The sequence below is a fragment of the Tympanuchus pallidicinctus genome, unplaced genomic scaffold (assembly GCF_026119805.1).
Source record: "Tympanuchus pallidicinctus isolate F22 unplaced genomic scaffold, pur_lepc_1.0 scaffold12, whole genome shotgun sequence".
NCBI classification, from domain to species: domain Eukaryota; kingdom Metazoa; phylum Chordata; class Aves; order Galliformes; family Phasianidae; genus Tympanuchus; species Tympanuchus pallidicinctus.
Window position 1 is genome coordinate 18012265 of NW_026294637.1, and position 15762 is coordinate 18028026.

Here is a 15762-nt window from a genome sequence, read left to right on the forward strand (position 1 = left end):
TGTTTGGGATCTGTCTTGCTGTTCTGAGCTGCTCCAGGCACATTGGCAGGTATCACCCGCTTCTCCCAGTGCTGGTGGATGTGTAAAGCGTAAGCTGCAGAGCATGAGCTGTGATAATTAATCAGAAGTGGGATAAAGTGCCCTTTTCAGATGTGGAGTTCCACGTTGGATAGCCCTGTAGTGCAGATAAGAGGTTGCCAGTGGGGCTAGTTGGGTGGCTCTAATTTAAGGCTTGGAAAGAATTTGGAGATCTTTGAATACGGAGGGTTGGTCCTTTGTCCTGCAAATGTATGGAGCCTCAATGACAAGATCAGAGCCTGGGGGTATGACAGGAAGGCTTCGAAACTGCCTGACGTGTAGAGCACAAACTGACCTGCAGGGATGCCGTGCCCTGGGCTGAGTGTGTCACCGAAAGATCCTGCTGTGATTTTGGGTTGGAGGCAGGTCGTGATAGCATTACAAGGTGGGATAAGGGCTGCCAAAACCGCCTTCCCTTCAGGGCAAACATCAGAAACAGTTAAGTTCTTCTTTGGAGGCAGAGGACTGAAGCAATCTCGTATGTACCAACAGCAAAGCCACCCATCCCCACCCATGGCAAGGTATGTGCCAGCAGCCCCGGGGCAGAAAACGTTGGCCTGATGGTTTTTGGGTTGGTTTGTTTTTTTTTTTCCCCTATGCTAGAACAGCAAAACAGCAAACAATTTCATTCATGCTGCAGTTTTTATTCATCGTTGTCCCCCACCCCAAGCTCAGTCTGACCCATCGACTGCTGGGCTTGGTGGGGCTTGGAGGAGGACGGAAATGCCACGGTGCTTTGTGTCAGGATAACCCAGCTTCAGACAGAGTGCTTTGGGCATTGGCCAGCTTGCTGGCAGCACCCTGGTCCTACAAGTCTTTCCCATCACTTGGGCTTGGATGTGCACCCCAAAGGGGCCAGAGGAGTGCCATGGTGCCGATACTGCGTGGTAGGGGGTTCATTAAGTGATGGATCTCTTTCCCAAGGGACTGACAGCTGAATCCACACCTCACATCGCTGCATTCCTCCCTCCCAACATCTCCTTAGGTCCAGTCACCAAAAGACTATGAGGTGGTGGTCTTTCAGACCTGTATCTTGTACTGAGGTCAGCATCCCTTTGTGCTCATTGGTGAGTTTTGTTGCCTGATTATTTTGACCCCAAGAACCAGACAGGCTGCCTAGGGGGGACAAACCCCATTTCAGGTTGCTGCTCCCCATTTGGTGGGAACAAAATCCAGTCCCCTAAAGGAGAGCACACCTGGTGTCTTCTGTTAGCTGTTTTGCTCTGCTTTAGGTGCTTCCTCTTGCTGCCAGAGGTTTGGCCACAGGGGTGATGCTGTTCCTAAGCCCCAGTGGCTCCGTGTAACATCTCCACCAGCGTTGTGGAGGGTTTGAACTGGGGCAGCTCCAGCAGGGCTGAGGAACAGCAGCAGCTTTCAGGTGTGCAGTCAGTTTCCTTTGCACTGGGCTGCTTTATGGCTTTGGAAAATTGCAGTTCACAAACCGCAGCGCGATAAGGTTGGGGGAAGAAAGCAAACCACGTCAGCACCAAGGAATGCGATGGGAGGGAGCCCGGATCCTGGACAAGCATCAACTGTGCTGTGACTGCATTGCAACTCAGTCTTGGGCTCGAACACCCCTTTATAAAGGCAGCAGGTTCGGCCACAGCACGTAACACTTGGGGTTCCCCATCCACCCTGGGAAGTCCCTTCTTCTCCCTTCCCTACTAGTGATGCTCGGGGACTTCCCAGCGCAGGGCTCCTTGATTCCCCCTGGTTCCACCAGCCTTTGGTAGGCAGCTTTTGGGGTCAGGTTGCTGCCATGTGAATGGTAGTGATTTTGCAGCTCCTTCTGCTCTCTGCTCGCTCAGGGTGTGAATGTGAAGCCCAGCCCCGCTGCAGTCAATGAACCCGGTTGCCTGCTGCGGAGGAATGTCAATATTGACTCTCATCCATCGTTTGCATGCGTGGGCACTAAAATTAACAAAAGCAGAACAAAGCCCACGCTTGGTTCCGATGCTGGGTTTTGTTACGCCGATTCTTCAAAGCAAAATAAAAGAAAATGGTTCTATTGAAGTTGCGAGAGGGGGTCTGGGCGGAACCCAGGCACGTAGCAGCTCGGGGCTGTTCCCATCCGTGGTGCGTGCCCTGGGAATGGAAGATGGAGGTGAAGATGTGGTGTGTTTGTCTCAGTGATTCATTGACTCACAGCCTGGGAATGGACTTGGCTGTGATTTGCTTCTTTGGAAGTCGAAGCTCTTCGAAAAGCCAGATGCCACTGAGAAACTCCTCACCCCTTTCTTCCTTCTATTATTACCCATCTTTGTTCTGCTTGGAAAGATAGCCCTGCCCTAAGACTATCCTTGTTTTTCTCACGAAGGAAGCATTGCCATCCTTCTCCCAGGAGCATCCCCATCGCATCCTCCTCGGGGATGCAGATCCCGGGGCCAGGCAGAGAGCAGCACAGAGCATGGGAACTGGTGGCACCTCTGTGGTTTAGAAACTGGAAATAAAGGCTGAAGTGGTTTGAGGGCTCAGCCTCGAAACGAGGAAGGCGGAGGGGGCATGGGGAGGAACCAAAACCCGCCTGCAAAGGAACTGTCAGAGCGCAGAGGAGAAGCGAAAGCAGCTGTGATTACTGAAAGCCCGCTGGGACGGATGCCGTGCTATCTCGGGCTCTTTCACTTCCCTGTCTGGTCGGCTCTTTTGTACCCCCAAGATCTCGCAGGGATGGCCAAACCCTCGTCCTTTGAAAGCCTGAAGGGTTTTGGCACAAAGCCTTGATTGCTTCTCCTTGCTGCTTTGCCTCGCTCACCTCGTCCTGCTGTGCTGGGCCTCCACTTTGACTAACCCCAGAGAGAAAAAGCAATAACTGGGGGGGGAAACAAGCTTGGGATTCGCAGGACAGGGAGCTCACAGACAGCGTGGGGTCAGGAGCACTGGAGCAACTCCAGCCCCAATAGATGTTTAAATAGAAAGGTTGCACACCTGGAAGATTTATTTCATCTTTTATTTGCTTGTTTGTTGACACAGCTCAAGAGCTCTCTGTGAGTGTTTGCTTTGCTGGCTCCATGGCCCCTGAGAAGCAGGACATGCCAGGGCTGGATTTCACTGGAGATGGAGTCCCCGAGAGCCGTGTTTTGGGGCTCCCCGTTTCCTTGGCACCACCATCCCATGGTGACAGGTATATCCCACACCACGCACCAGGTGGCCCAAGGCTTTGGGGCTGTCCCAGGTGTCCCCCACCTTCCTGTCCTTGCACAGGGTCACCCCAGCACAGCTGGGGGCTGTGGGATCCGTATCTGGGCTCAGCATCCCTGCTCGGGGCAGAGAAGGGAAGTGATGCTTCTGGTCCCTAAAGATAAGGAGCTGGGGACTGCAGATAAAGGTGCCCATCATACCCAGAGTAAGCTGGTGGCGATAGCAGAAACGAAGAGGACAGATGATGGGTTTTCCCAAGGTTTTCCCCCAAATGTCCCAGCTCTGGAGAGACCTTGGGGCACTCAGGAGGACCTGGTGAGTGCTGAGGGCTTCTTACTGTTGCTTTTTGAGGTCAACGTCTGCTTTGGGCAATCAGCTCCTTTCTCAGTCTTTTCTCTCTGCCGGCAATTGGAGATGGGGTTGGGTTGCTTCACTGAGGACCTTGTGAATCACCCCATCCTCCCCCTCCCCTTCCTGCATTAATGACAGCCAACACCATGCCTGAGGCAATCTATTGATTTATCTTCTTTTCATCCCCAGGTGGCTGGGCTTATGCTGCTCACCTGATTTTTAAGGGGAGGAAGATGTAGGGCACTGAGCCGTACCAAAGGCCAGCCACCATCTCATGGCCATCCAACAACGGTGTCACCAAGCTCTGGCCCACAGGGCCGAATGGTGGCTATGGGGCATCTTATGCCTGACCCGGCCCCAGGGCACTCACTGACCTGCTTGGAGAAGGTGGAGATGTTTGGAGAAGTTTGGGAGCAGGGAGGAGGTTGGACCGGCTGACCTGGAAGCCTCTGAGATGCCCTCAGGTGTGATGGGAGGGCTGAAGGCTATGGGGAATTTTACCCTCTTGCTGCAGGGCACTGGGGGAAGAAATCTATCACCAGGAAGCTTCGTGGTGGAGCAGGGCTGAGCTTTGTGTCAAAACAAAACTAAAATCTCGGGTGCTTAATGTTGTGTGGAGATCTCTGGCATTGTGCTTGGATGGGCTGAGCTTCTGCCAAGGGATGAGGTGCATTGGGATGGGGCTGGGTTTGGCCAGTGTGGGTGGAAGGCAGGGGTGGGATGCTGCCCATGGGCAATGGAGTCTCATTGGCCATGGTCATCACTGCTTGGAGCTCAGAGGTCCCAGGTGGGCACCTAAGATGGGAATCACCTCCTGGAGAGCCGCTGGGACCACGTGCCAAAGGTGCATATTCTGCTGCAGATGGGAAAACTGATGGGTTTTTATAAGAATGAAGAGTCCCAGGCCCTGGGCTGGGATTTACCTACACTGATGAAAGGTCTGGAAAACCCAGGACCTGCTGTGCCGTGCACTGGGCTTCCCAAAGTGGAGCAAATGAAGCCCAGCCCATTAATTACCTGCTCGGGACCAAAGGTCGTGGTTTTGGGCTGCCCCTCCTGCATGGAAACACCAAAATGCAGATGAAGCAGCCTTGTGAGACAGCAGGACGTGTCACATCAAAGTTGGGTTTGCTTGAAATCCTCCAAGACAAGGGAACTGCCCAATCCTCTTTCTTCTTTCCAATCTCGGCATCTGCCTCCAAAACCAAATTTCTTGAGGGTTTGCTGTTTTCTTTTTCTTTTTTTATGGCTTTTATTCCGTCCTCCCCCATAACCTTATTGATTTTTCCACCCGACCCTGATCCTACACCCACATTCGTGGGTGGTTTTGCCAGCATCTGGTCTGTCCCTGTCCCACTTGGCAGCGTGGTACCCAGCAGGAGCCCTGTTTTCCTTCAGGTGACTTCTGCCTTATCTCTCCAAGGCTGTTTTCTTATGTCAGAGGTGCTTTTGGAGCTGCATTGCTGCAGTGTCCAGCAGCCTTCCACCCACGAGATGGGTTGCCTGTAGGTTGGGGTGTGAATCCCTTCCCCTTTCCTAATTGTGCTCTTCTAGAAGCTGAGATCAAACCAAAAAGGGGGGAAAAAAAAACCAACAAACCAGCCACAAACTCTGGATTTCCAGAGAATGAATGGAGAAAGCGCTGAGCACAGTGGTAGTGACGGGTGGCCTCCAGCTCTATGGGGTGGCCCTGCTCTTTTCCCAGCTGGTTTGTGATGTCAGATGGATAGAATAAAAAGGAGAATAGAGAGCATGGGATTCTGAACACTTCCACCATGAGGCTCTCACCTGGAGGGCAGGGATTTATTGCGTGGTGACCCACGTTTCCAGAGCCCTACAGTGTGGCATGACCACAGCCGTGGGATCCCACCACCACCTCCTCTCCAGCCATTTTCCTCTTCCATCATTCCTCTTCCATCACATTTCCCACAGCCCCCAAAGCCACCAACAAGTGGTGACGGAGGGATGGAAGAGAAGAACTCAGATCCCAAACTGTGATTGTTGGAGCAGGTCCAGCATCCCAACTATTGAACCTGAATCTGAAACACTGCAGTGGGCACTGCCAAGAACTTTGTTCATTTATTATTTTTCCCTTCCGGGCACTGAAAATTGATGCGTGGGATGGAGATTTGGAGGTGATTGATGGGTTTTTGGTGCTTGCCAAGTAGAAGTTTTCTTTTTATGGGCATTCAGCACCTGGGCTCGGGAAGCTGGTGCCCTATGGGGAGCTGGTGCCCTATGGGGAGCTGGTGCCCTATGGGGAGCTGGTGCCCTATGGGAAGCCGGTGCCCTATGGGGAGCTGGTGCCCTATGGGGAGCTGGTGCCCTATGGGGAGCCGGTGCCCTATGGGGAGCTGGTGCCCTATGGGGAGCTGGTGCCCTATGGGAAGCCGGTGCCCTATGGGGAGCTGGTGCCCTATGGGGAGCTGGTGCCCTATGGGGAGCCGGTGCCCTATGGGGAGCTGGTGCCCTATGAAAGTGGCACCAGTTGGCTTTGTGTGGACAGCAGAGAGCGTAGCATGGTCAGGATAAAGAATTTCCTACCTTGGCTTTTTGGGTTGAAGTGCCTCTTTCTAGACAGGACAGAGGTGCAGAGCCATGGGACAGGGACATCCCACCCCAGCCTGATCCATTTCTTTGGGGCCAGGAAATGGCCGTAAAGCCAAGGCTGTGGAGCATCCTCACATCGTGGGAAGGACATATAGCTGTGGGTGCCACCAGACAAAAGCACTCGAGGTGTGCAGTGATGCTGGCTGGAAGACAGTGGGGTTTTCCAGCAGGGAATGCCAACTCATCTTTCCTCTGCTGGGAATTTTCCATGGAGTTTCATGGCGTGGAAACACACCCAGGAATGGAAAAAGCCCAGGAGGAAAGAAAGAAGACAGGAAGTTACTTGGCCAAGAGGGCTTGGCGGGGTCCCAAGGCGAGGGATGGTGTTGGGTTCATACACAGCACCCGCAGCGCTGCACATGGGCTGGGATCCCAAACTTGTTCTTTTCCCCTGTATTTAATGATAATCTGTTTAATACCCTCCATTTGATCTCCATCTCGAGAGGAACTAAGACAGAAAGGAGGGGGGAGGTACTGGCTCCTGTGCTAAAGGGGGTGGAGTAGGGTGGAAAAAGACATCAGGGATGGGTAGGAGTCCAGAGAAGATAAATAAGGGATGGTTACTCCCTGCTAGGCAAGATCTAGGGCAGGCAGTTCTCGGGTGGCTTCCCAAATTCTCCCTCATTGGCTTTTCCTTCGTGGAGGGATCTCGATTCTGGAACGGGGCTGCCACAGTTCTCCTTGCTATGGGAAAAAATAGAGTTGGGAAAACATCCCCTCGTGTAGTGGTGCATTGTGTCTCTTGGGGAATTACAACTGCTTGGCTGTTGCTGGGGGGGATATCTCGTTATCTGCGGTTAATCATCTAGAGATAATGACTCCTGCATCTGTAATGATGCTTTTCTGGGTCCCGTTTGCTTTCCTGGGGGAGGAATGTTGAACGCAAAGAGAGAAGCTCAGTGCCATGGGGTGCCTCATCCAGAGGTGTTCCCCACCAGGAGTGCCCCAAACCCACATCAGCCCTCCATGACCTCCCCGTGCCCAAAATAATGGGGCCCTGAGGGGCTCGTTGGAGGCTCTGGGTCCTTAGGGAGGGGGAAGAGCTCCTTGGAGTGCAGCAGTCCTGTTCCTCGCCTTGCATGATGCAACCCCAGCATCCTCCATGGGAAATGTGCAGAGTGTGAATTAAGAGCAGCTGCATGGCTCTCCGGCTCCAATTAACCTGATAATTAGAACTTCATCGAGGACATTGCTACCTCCAGGCGTGTCTCCAAGGGCAGAGCTGCTAACAAGGCTACGAGCTCCAGGATGGGCTCACTGCCACCAGCGGGGTGGGATGGGAAGGAGGGGGCCATCCTGGAAAGAGAGCTTGAAAATCTGGCCTTTGTTTCAGTTTCAAGCGGGGCAGAAATGGGAGAAAACATCCCGAAATCTCCAGGAGGAAACAAAACCCTCAAAGCACGGTCCTCTGCATCACCATCCCAGCACCATTTGGCCACGCACTGCATCGCAGGGAGCATCAGAACATCATCGCCCAGAGACCATTTCCTCCCACCTGTCTTTATAATAACAACGTGTATTTACTGCAAAAGCTGTTAAGGAAGAAAAACCACGCTGGGGAGAATGAGCTATGTGAGGAGGTTATGTGGAGAGCAGTGTGTTCAGGAATAAGTCCTTGTAGAAGGAATACCCCCTGGAAATTGGAGGAGCGCTGAGAGCCTCTTGTCACACCATTTAAATGCCTTTGATGGAGGAAAATGGAATTAGAGAGATTACAGGAAAAGAAAAATAGACTTAGCAGAACGAGAGCTGCTAAGAAATCTGGGAGTACTAATGAAGGATTGGATCAGATTTAGTTGGACAGATGCTCTTAAATGCCTTTCCCAACCTTGATTCAATGGTTCTGTGATTCAGCAGGCTGGCAGAGGGTGCCCAGCAGCAAAGAACTGCTCCCAAGAGGAGTTCTCTTCAACTCTTGAAAGTTTCCCCATTGAACTCGGAGCCAAAAGGAAAACCGGGGTGAGGAAGAGCATTCCTGGCACAATCACAGCTTAAAGGGATTATCTGTCCCACCGACAGCCAACCGCCCTTCTGTGCAGAGCACCAAAACCCACCACCAATGACTTTTTCACGGCCGTAAATCCAAATAACGAGCTTTGCTCTCCCGTTTCCCGAAAGCTGGCCGAGTTCCATCGCAGCTCCTATGAATAAAACCACCACCCGGATCCCAGAAGCCCAACGCACGGCCGCGTGCTTTCGGCCACCGCCGTCCCCGATGGAGTTCAGGCGCTGGAGGTTGCAGAGCCCCGACGCGCTCGGCGCACGTGTGGCGCGGCCGTCCCCTCCTCCCCCCTCCTCCGGCCGCCCCACTGCCACCACCTCCTCCTCCTCCTCCTCCTCCTCCTCCTCCTCCCACTTCCTCCGCACAATGCGAGCAGCAGAGCGGGGCAGCAGCACCGTGCCGGCCCCCCCCGGCCGCCCCCTCCCCGGCTCGGCCCCGTAAGATGCTCCGGAGGAGGCGGCTCCGCCAGGTGAGTGCGGAACAGCGCTCGGCAGTTCGGCTCCGAACCCCCTCCTCCCTCTCGGTTGCTGCGGGGCAGCTCTTGCTTATGGGATCCGAGCTCGGCTTGCAGGCTTTTACCCATTTATGGCCGGTGTAGAGCATGCGGTTGCTGCACGGGGCCGGTAGGTTTGCGTTTCGTTTTTTTTTTTCCCCGCTGCAAAAAGCTGCTTCGGTGACTCTGAGTGCAGCGTTTTGCCATCCGTGCGCAACGCCGTTGTGGTGCGAGATGTTCAAAAGCTGCAAAGTGAAAGTCCCCATGGGTTCCACCGGCAGGCGGGCTCCGCTTTGCACCCACAGCCAACGGCCGTGCCCGCACCCGGCGGGGATATCGGGGAGGTGACCTCCTCGGCAGCACCCAAGGGCCCCGTGTCACCTCCGCCACCCTTGGGGACAGCGGGACGGGACACGTGGGCACGGCGGAGCTGGAGGGCTCCCCGTCCGCTTCCATGTAGGGTGAAACGAAGGCGGTGGTGGGGTCACCGTCCCCAGTCGTGGGATTGGACTGGATGATGTCGGTGGCCTTTTCCAACCTGGGTGATTCTGTGATGTTTCCCCGGTGCTGGCAGGGGGATTTGGGGCTGGGGGGGACGCGAGCGTTGGCGTCGCCCTACCGTGGAATGGTTGCACAATGGTTCTTTGTAGATGAGTGCATGTCAGGGAAGGGGGAAAAGGAGGCACAGAAATTGGGTGAGGCACGAAATTTGAGTGCAGTATCCATCCCAAACGTCGGCGCTGTGGGGAAAAGGGGAAAGCCCCGTCCCGTGCACGTGGAGGTGGCACCTTTGGCTCCATCCTTCTGCTGGATGTGCCTTGGGATGCAGCCTCCTGCTTTTGCAGGGCTCCTGTTGCCTTCCTGTATTTCTCCTCCCCGAAGTCTTCCGTCCCAAATGTCCCAGCAGAGGGACATGGCAGCACTAAGGGACGTGAGGGGGGAAACATGTCCCCTCCCCAGCCTCATCCATGGGTTCAAGCCCCTTCCACAGCAAAGCCACCGAGCTTGGGTCCCCTTATCTACCCCAGCAAGCTTGCCCCGCTATCGAAGCCATTTCCCCTTCTGCGGACAGGGCTTTTATCTTATCTCCACGTTCTCTTCCTCCATTTCCTTCTCTGTTTCTCTGCTGATTCTTGCCACAAAAAGAAAAAAAAAAAAACAATGAGGGGGGGGTGGAGAAGAGGTGAGATCCCACCACTCTGAGCCTATCCGTGGGCCTGGAGGTTGTTGGGGTGGGGGGGTCCCAAGTGGAGCTGGCCCATGCTTGGGGGATGGCAGGGGATGCCTGGAGGTGTTTGGGTGGTGCTCTTGGAGGGATGCTCAAGGCATCTCAGTGGGATGCCCAAGAGATCCTGGGGGATGTCTGCTGCTGCTCCTGGGTGCACGGAGGGATGCTCAAGGCGTCTCGGTGGGACGCCCCGGAGGTGCTGGAGGTTCTGGGGCGGTGATGAGGAAGGTCGGGCAGTGATGCAATGGTCTGCCAGCTCCACCTGCTGGCACGCAGCGCCTGGTGCTGCAGGTCCCACCCCAAACCACAAGACGCCAAAAGGGTCCGAAGAACTTCAGACAAGAGAGAGGTGAATGCACCCTGCTGTGTCTGACCCGTTTTCTCCCTTTTCCCCACCCAGGAAGGCCAGCTGACCTCTCCCATCGCACACCTCGGTGGAGTATAAATGGCCTCAAAACGTCATTCAGAGCCTCTGGATGCCATCCTTTTTCACAAGCTACCTCGGCTGGAGGCCGAACCCGACCCGGGCATCCCCTCCATTCCCTGCAAACCCAACCCCGTCCCCACAGCCGGCCCCCAAACCCACCTCGGCTACAAGGGCTCCTACTTCTCCTGCCCACAGGCAGAAGGACAACTCCTACACTGCCTGCTCCGTCAGCCCCACAGCCCCACGGGCAGACCGGGTGCTGAGCAGGGCAAAAATCACCCCATGTGGGACCCCCTGGTGGCACAGGACAAGTGGCCCAGCCAGCAGGGCCACCCCTTCCCCCTGAAGAAGCCACCAGCCGTCCCCAAGCCCGTGTATGCAGCCCCACTTTGCTTCTCACCGCTGAGCTCCCAGGGGGGTGATGCCCTGCAAAGGGGGCCGGGGGCCGTGTCTGCTGTGCCCCCACCCTCCCCTGTCACCCTCTCCCACTATTACACTGCCTTTGAGAAGTACCGTGGTCCCCCAGCTGTGCATGACCAGGGGAAGCCACTCGAAATTCCCACCTGCATCCCAGACCCCTGGATGAAGGCACACCGGGAGCATCCCTCTGCTTGCTACCCACAGCCCCCCTACCCGCAGCCTCCGGGCTCCTTTTCTTACAAAGCTTTCGGCTTCATGGTGAATGGGAAATCTCCCCTTTTTCCCAGCACTTACCTTAAGCCCCCAACCCCCCAGAGCCACTATCCCAGCCCCTTGGATTGCTTTGCGTCGAGGCCGGCCGCTCCGGGCACGCTGCCCTCTCTGAAAGCAATGGGACCACCAAGGGATCTTGAGCCTCCACCCCTGCCTCCAGCTGGGTACCTGCATCCAAATCCTGGATTCGCCTTCAGCCCCATGGATGCTGTGTTGTTTACGGAGGATCACAGCGATGGGCGAAAGGCACCGCTGGAAGCCCATGGAGGGAGGGTGGTGACGAGGCACAGCAGCGCCTTCCACCCCATCCACACCCCACAGAAGACACCTGATGGGCTGTTGGGGCCGTTTCCCAAAGGAGAGGCTGGCTACAGTCTGGATAAGGCTTTGACGGCCAACCTCGTCCCCTGCCAGCAGCAGGTGGTCAAAGCCGGGGTCGGGGATGCCACCAAGGAGCACTTCATCCCTTGTAGGGCCATCTGTCCCCAGGAGAGGCTGAGGGACCTACAGAGTGGTGATGTGTCCCCCCCTTCCCCACCGATGCCGGTGATCAACAAGGTCTTCAGCCTGGCGCCTTACCGGGAGTACCTGGAGGGGACCGAAGGCTCCACTGATGTCCCCAAGGAGCATCCACAAGGGGACGCAGCCACACCACAAAACTCAAGCAGCGGTCAGGAGCCTGCTGGCGTCAAGGCGACATCCAGCTCGCTGCGTGGTGAAGGGGAGAGTTGTCACCAAAAGATCCCCGAAGTGTCCCCAGAGCCAGCAGCAGGAAGTCACCCAGGGCTTCAGCACAGCGGTGGGGAACCAATCCCTGCTGATGTGGCACTGGACTTGAGCTTGAAGAAGAGCTCGGTGACAACGGGGAGCACCGGCACAGAGGGGATGTTGGACCCAGGGGAGAAAGAGGGGCCACTGGGGCAGGTGGAGGTGGCTGAGGACACCAAGGTGCCACTGCAGCTGGCGGAGGCGGGTGGGGACACCAAAGCCCAGGTGCCACCCAACCGAGTGGAGGTGGGTGAGGACACCAAAGCCCAGGTGCCAGCGCAGCTGGTGGAGGTCAGCTCTAAGGACAGGAGCCACTTCCAGAGCTCAGCTGCCTTCATGTTCAAGAAATACAAGATCCTCAAGTCCTGGGGACCCCCCGGTGCCCCCCAGCCCAGCTCTCCGCCGCACGCGTGGCAGGGGTCCCCCAGCACCTCTGTCCCACAGGAGCCTTGCCACAACACGAAGCCTGTGGACACGTCACCAGCCCTGCCCCAACCCCCCTTGCCCGCCAGCCCCTGCCACATCCCAGCCCAGCCATGCGTAGTCAACCAGGGTTTCTCTGCCTTGCACATGTCCCTGTGCAGCATCATCTCATGCTCGGTGTCCGCGTCCTCCCCGGAGCTGCTGCGGGACTGGCTGAGGAGGACAGAGCCGGGAGACACCCTGGCAGAGACACCCAGATCCCTTCCTAAAACCAAAAACGGCTCCAAACTCCCTGAGCCTCAGAAGCCCCCGAAAGGCAAGGAGATCTGGCTGGCATTCCGCAATGCAGCCGCTCTCCTCAGCAAGCTCCTGGCTCAGCTGGAGGCTTTCGCCTTCACCCGCAAGTGTCCCTTTCCCTACGTGCTGCGGGCAGGTGCCATCTTCATCCCCATCCACGTGGTGAAGGAGAAGCTCTTCCCCGAGCTCCCCGGGGCCTCTGTGGACCAGGTGCTGCAGAAGCACAAAGTGGAGCTGCGGCCCACCACGCTCTCTGAAGAGAAGCTTCTGAGGGAGCTGGAGCTCAAGGGCTGCACTTCACGCATGCTGAAGCTCCTGGCTCTCAAACAGCTCCCTGAGATCTACCCAGATCTGCTGAACCTCCTGTGGCACCACTCCATTCAGCAGCAGCTCGGTAGGTAGCAGGGTGATCCCCATCCCTTCCCCATGGGGCTTGGAGAAGGATATCCCACTAAAACCCAAGGATGCCCTACTGCAACCCGAGAGGTCCCCTTTAAAACCCAAGGATTCCCCTTTAAAACCCAAGGATTCCCCTTTAAAACCCAAGGATTCCCTGTTAAAACCCAAGGATTCCCTACTAAAACCCAAGGATTTCCCATTAAAACCCAAGGATGCCCTACTGCAACCCAAGAGGTCCCCTTTAAAACCCAAGGATTCCCCTTTAAAACCCAAGGATTCCCTGTTAAAACCCAAGGATTCCCTGTTAAAACCCAAGGATTTCCATTAAAACCCAAGGATTCCCTACTAAAACCTAAGGATTTCCCACTAAAACCCAAGGATGCCCTACTGCAACCCGAGAGGTCTCCTTTAAAACCCAAGGTTTCCCCATTAAAACCCAAGGATTCCCTGTTAAAACCCAAGGATTTCCATTAAAACCCAAGGATTCCCTACTAAAACCCAAGGATTTCCCATTAAAACCCAAGGATTCCCTACTAAAACCCAAGGATTTCTCATTAAAACCCAAGGATTCCCTACTAAAACCCAAGGATGTCCTACTGCAACCCGAGTTCCCCATTAAAACCCAAGGATTCCCTGTTAAAACCCAAGGATTCCCTGTTAAAACCCAAGGATTTCCATTAAAACCCAAGGTTTCCCTACTAAAACCCAAGGATTTCCCATTAAAACCCAAGGTTTTCCATTAAAATCCAAGGATTCCCTACTAAAACCCAAGGATGTCCTACTGCAATCCGAGAGGTCCCCTTTAAAACCCAAGGATTCCCCTTTAAAACCCAAGGATTCCCTGTTAAAACCCAAGGATTCCCTACTAAAACCCAAGGATTTCTCATTAAAACCCAAGGTTTCCCTACTAAAATCCAAGGATTCCCTACTAAAACCCAAGGATTTCTCATTAAAACCCAAGGATTCCCTACTAAAACCCAAGGATTTCTCATTAAAACCCAAGGTTTCCCTACTAAAACCCAAGGATTTCCCATTAAAACCCGAGGTTTCTTCACCAAAACCCAAGTATTTCTCTTTAAAACCCAAGGGTTCCCCACTAAAACCCAAGGGTTCCCCAGTTAAAACCACAAACACCCTCACTAAAACCTAAGGATGCCCCCACCAAAAATCAAGGATTCCTTACTACAAGGATTCCGCCATCAAAACCTCAGGGATTCCTTACTAAACCCCCAAAGATGCCCCTACTGATACCCAAGGACCCACCACCAAAAGCCAAAGATGTCCCCAGCGAAACCTCAAGGATTCCACTCCTAAATCCCAAGGATGCTCCTGCTAAACCCAAGGATGCCCCAGCAAAATCATCCTGCTTGAGGACTCGGGTGTGACAAAGTTCCCTTCCCCATTGCTCCCCATTCACTTTCCAAGTGCTCGACCACCATGTTTCCCCAAACTGGCCTCCATGTGGCACAGACCCTATAAAACACAGCCCCAAATCCTCTCCTGAGAAACCCCAACGCTTCTCCCACCAAAACCCAGCTCCTTCCTGCAGGCAGGCTCTCCGCAGTGGGACGGTCCCACCCTGCCCTCGTGTCCCAGTTGCCTCAACTGGAGGCATCACCACCGACTTTGTGTCTTGCAGGGTCGAGGTCGGAGGTCGGCCAGTAGAGGTGAGTTCTTTTTTTGTGCATTTATGGACATTTTTACCTCTCTATACCCATACGGTGCTTAACGTGGCTCGCATGGGAGGATTTGGGTACGGGGAGGTGACCACGTTAACGACCCCAGCAGCTCTGTGCAACCTGCTGCCTTCCCATTCTGGGCTCTTTTGTCCTTCGGTTTCATTTTATCTCCTCAGTGCTAATTAATACTTGTCTTTTTTATTCAGGAATTTGACTTCGTCCATTGACTGCGCTGGACCACAGCAAGGGGAGCGATGGTGGGGGGGGGAAGAGCTTCAGTCCTGGCTGGGAAGGGGCTGCAAAGAAGAACTGAAGGACATGAATACCAAAAACATCCCCAAATGCTGCCGGCACCCAGAGAACGCCCCAGGACAGACAGACAGACAGACAGACAGACTGCCTTCCCCCCACCTCACGGTGTAGAACCTTACAGCTCAGGTGTTGCTAGCAGACGAGGAACAAGTTCAGATGAGGGTTATGTTATTATTTTTTCACTACAGGAGTATTTATTTTAAACTAAGAATATGGAGAAAAAGGAAAAAAAAAAAAACCCAAAACAACTCACACCCATGATTTTTCATAGCCAAATAGGGTCTCTCTCAGCACGGGGAGGCTGCTGCTGTAAAGGAGTTTAGAAAGCAGTGTTTGTTGATAAGCCTGTAATGTGGTTTTATATGCCAATAGACCTATGCATAAAGTCCCAGGGAAGGAAATTACGTTGCCTTATTTAATGTTTTGTAAGACTGTGAGTCTCCAGAAGCACCTCACCTCATTAAAGGACTCATTTTCCAACACCACGTTTCAGTCTCAGCTCATTGATTACAACAGACCCTTCCTAGGAAGGGAACCACATGGACAACCCCAAGAATATCCTTGACTTGATAGGGGCTGGGCCTAAAAGCTTTAATTAGTTGCTCACCTGGGGTGTTGATGGACTAATGGGGGCCAGCTGGCCAAGGGCAACTGGAAATGGGATAAAAGCTGAGGGCTGGGGTAGGTGGTGTGGTGCTTTCTCTTCTCACCAGGTGGGTTGGGGTTGGGGTTGGGGTTGGGGTTGGGGTTGGGGTTGGGGTTGGGGTTGGGGTTGGGGTTGGGGTTGGGGTTGGGGTTGGGGTTGGGGTTGGGGTTGGGGTTGGGGTTGGGGTTGGGGTTGGGGTTGGGGTTGGGGTTGGGGTT

General features: G+C 54.5%; 1 protein-coding gene across 22 annotated transcripts; it reads left to right on the forward strand.

The window, feature by feature from the left end:
* Nucleotides 1–8519: 8519 nt before the first annotated feature.
* On the forward strand, nucleotides 8520–15380 carry CUNH15orf39 (chromosome unknown C15orf39 homolog). 22 transcript variants are annotated; one of them, XR_008203826.1, is made up of 5 exons: nucleotides 8520–8648; nucleotides 10301–13327; nucleotides 13390–13638; nucleotides 13764–13805; nucleotides 13995–14568. XR_008203826.1 is itself a non-coding variant. In XM_052672236.1 (4 exons), exons 2-3 carry the CDS (start codon nucleotides 10346–10348, stop codon nucleotides 14570–14572), a joined length of 2673 nt encoding a protein of 890 aa, XP_052528196.1. In that variant the 5' UTR covers nucleotides 8520–8648; nucleotides 10301–10345; the 3' UTR covers nucleotides 14573–14574; nucleotides 14793–15380. The 22 variants fall into 22 exon arrangements, 4 of the variants coding, with proteins under 4 accessions (XP_052528196.1, XP_052528198.1, XP_052528200.1 ...); XR_008203825.1 differs by lacking the exon at nucleotides 13764–13805 and having other exon boundaries at nucleotides 10301–13141; nucleotides 13309–13327; nucleotides 13411–13638; nucleotides 13827–14568; XR_008203819.1 differs by lacking the exon at nucleotides 13764–13805 and having other exon boundaries at nucleotides 13827–14568.
* Nucleotides 15381–15762: the final 382 nt, after the last annotated feature.

What these genes read in the sequence shown, in the direction of transcription:
- CUNH15orf39 (XM_052672236.1), top strand. Translation starts at nt 10,346, where the DNA reads ATGGCCTCAAAACGTCATTCAGAGCCTCTGGATGCCATCCTTTTTCAC. An exon ending in CTCCATTCAGCAGCAGCTCG is followed by an intron (nt 12,903 to 14,456) that starts GTAGGTAGCAGG and finishes TCCTTCCTGCAG; the next exon opens with GCAGGCTCTCCGCAGTGGGA.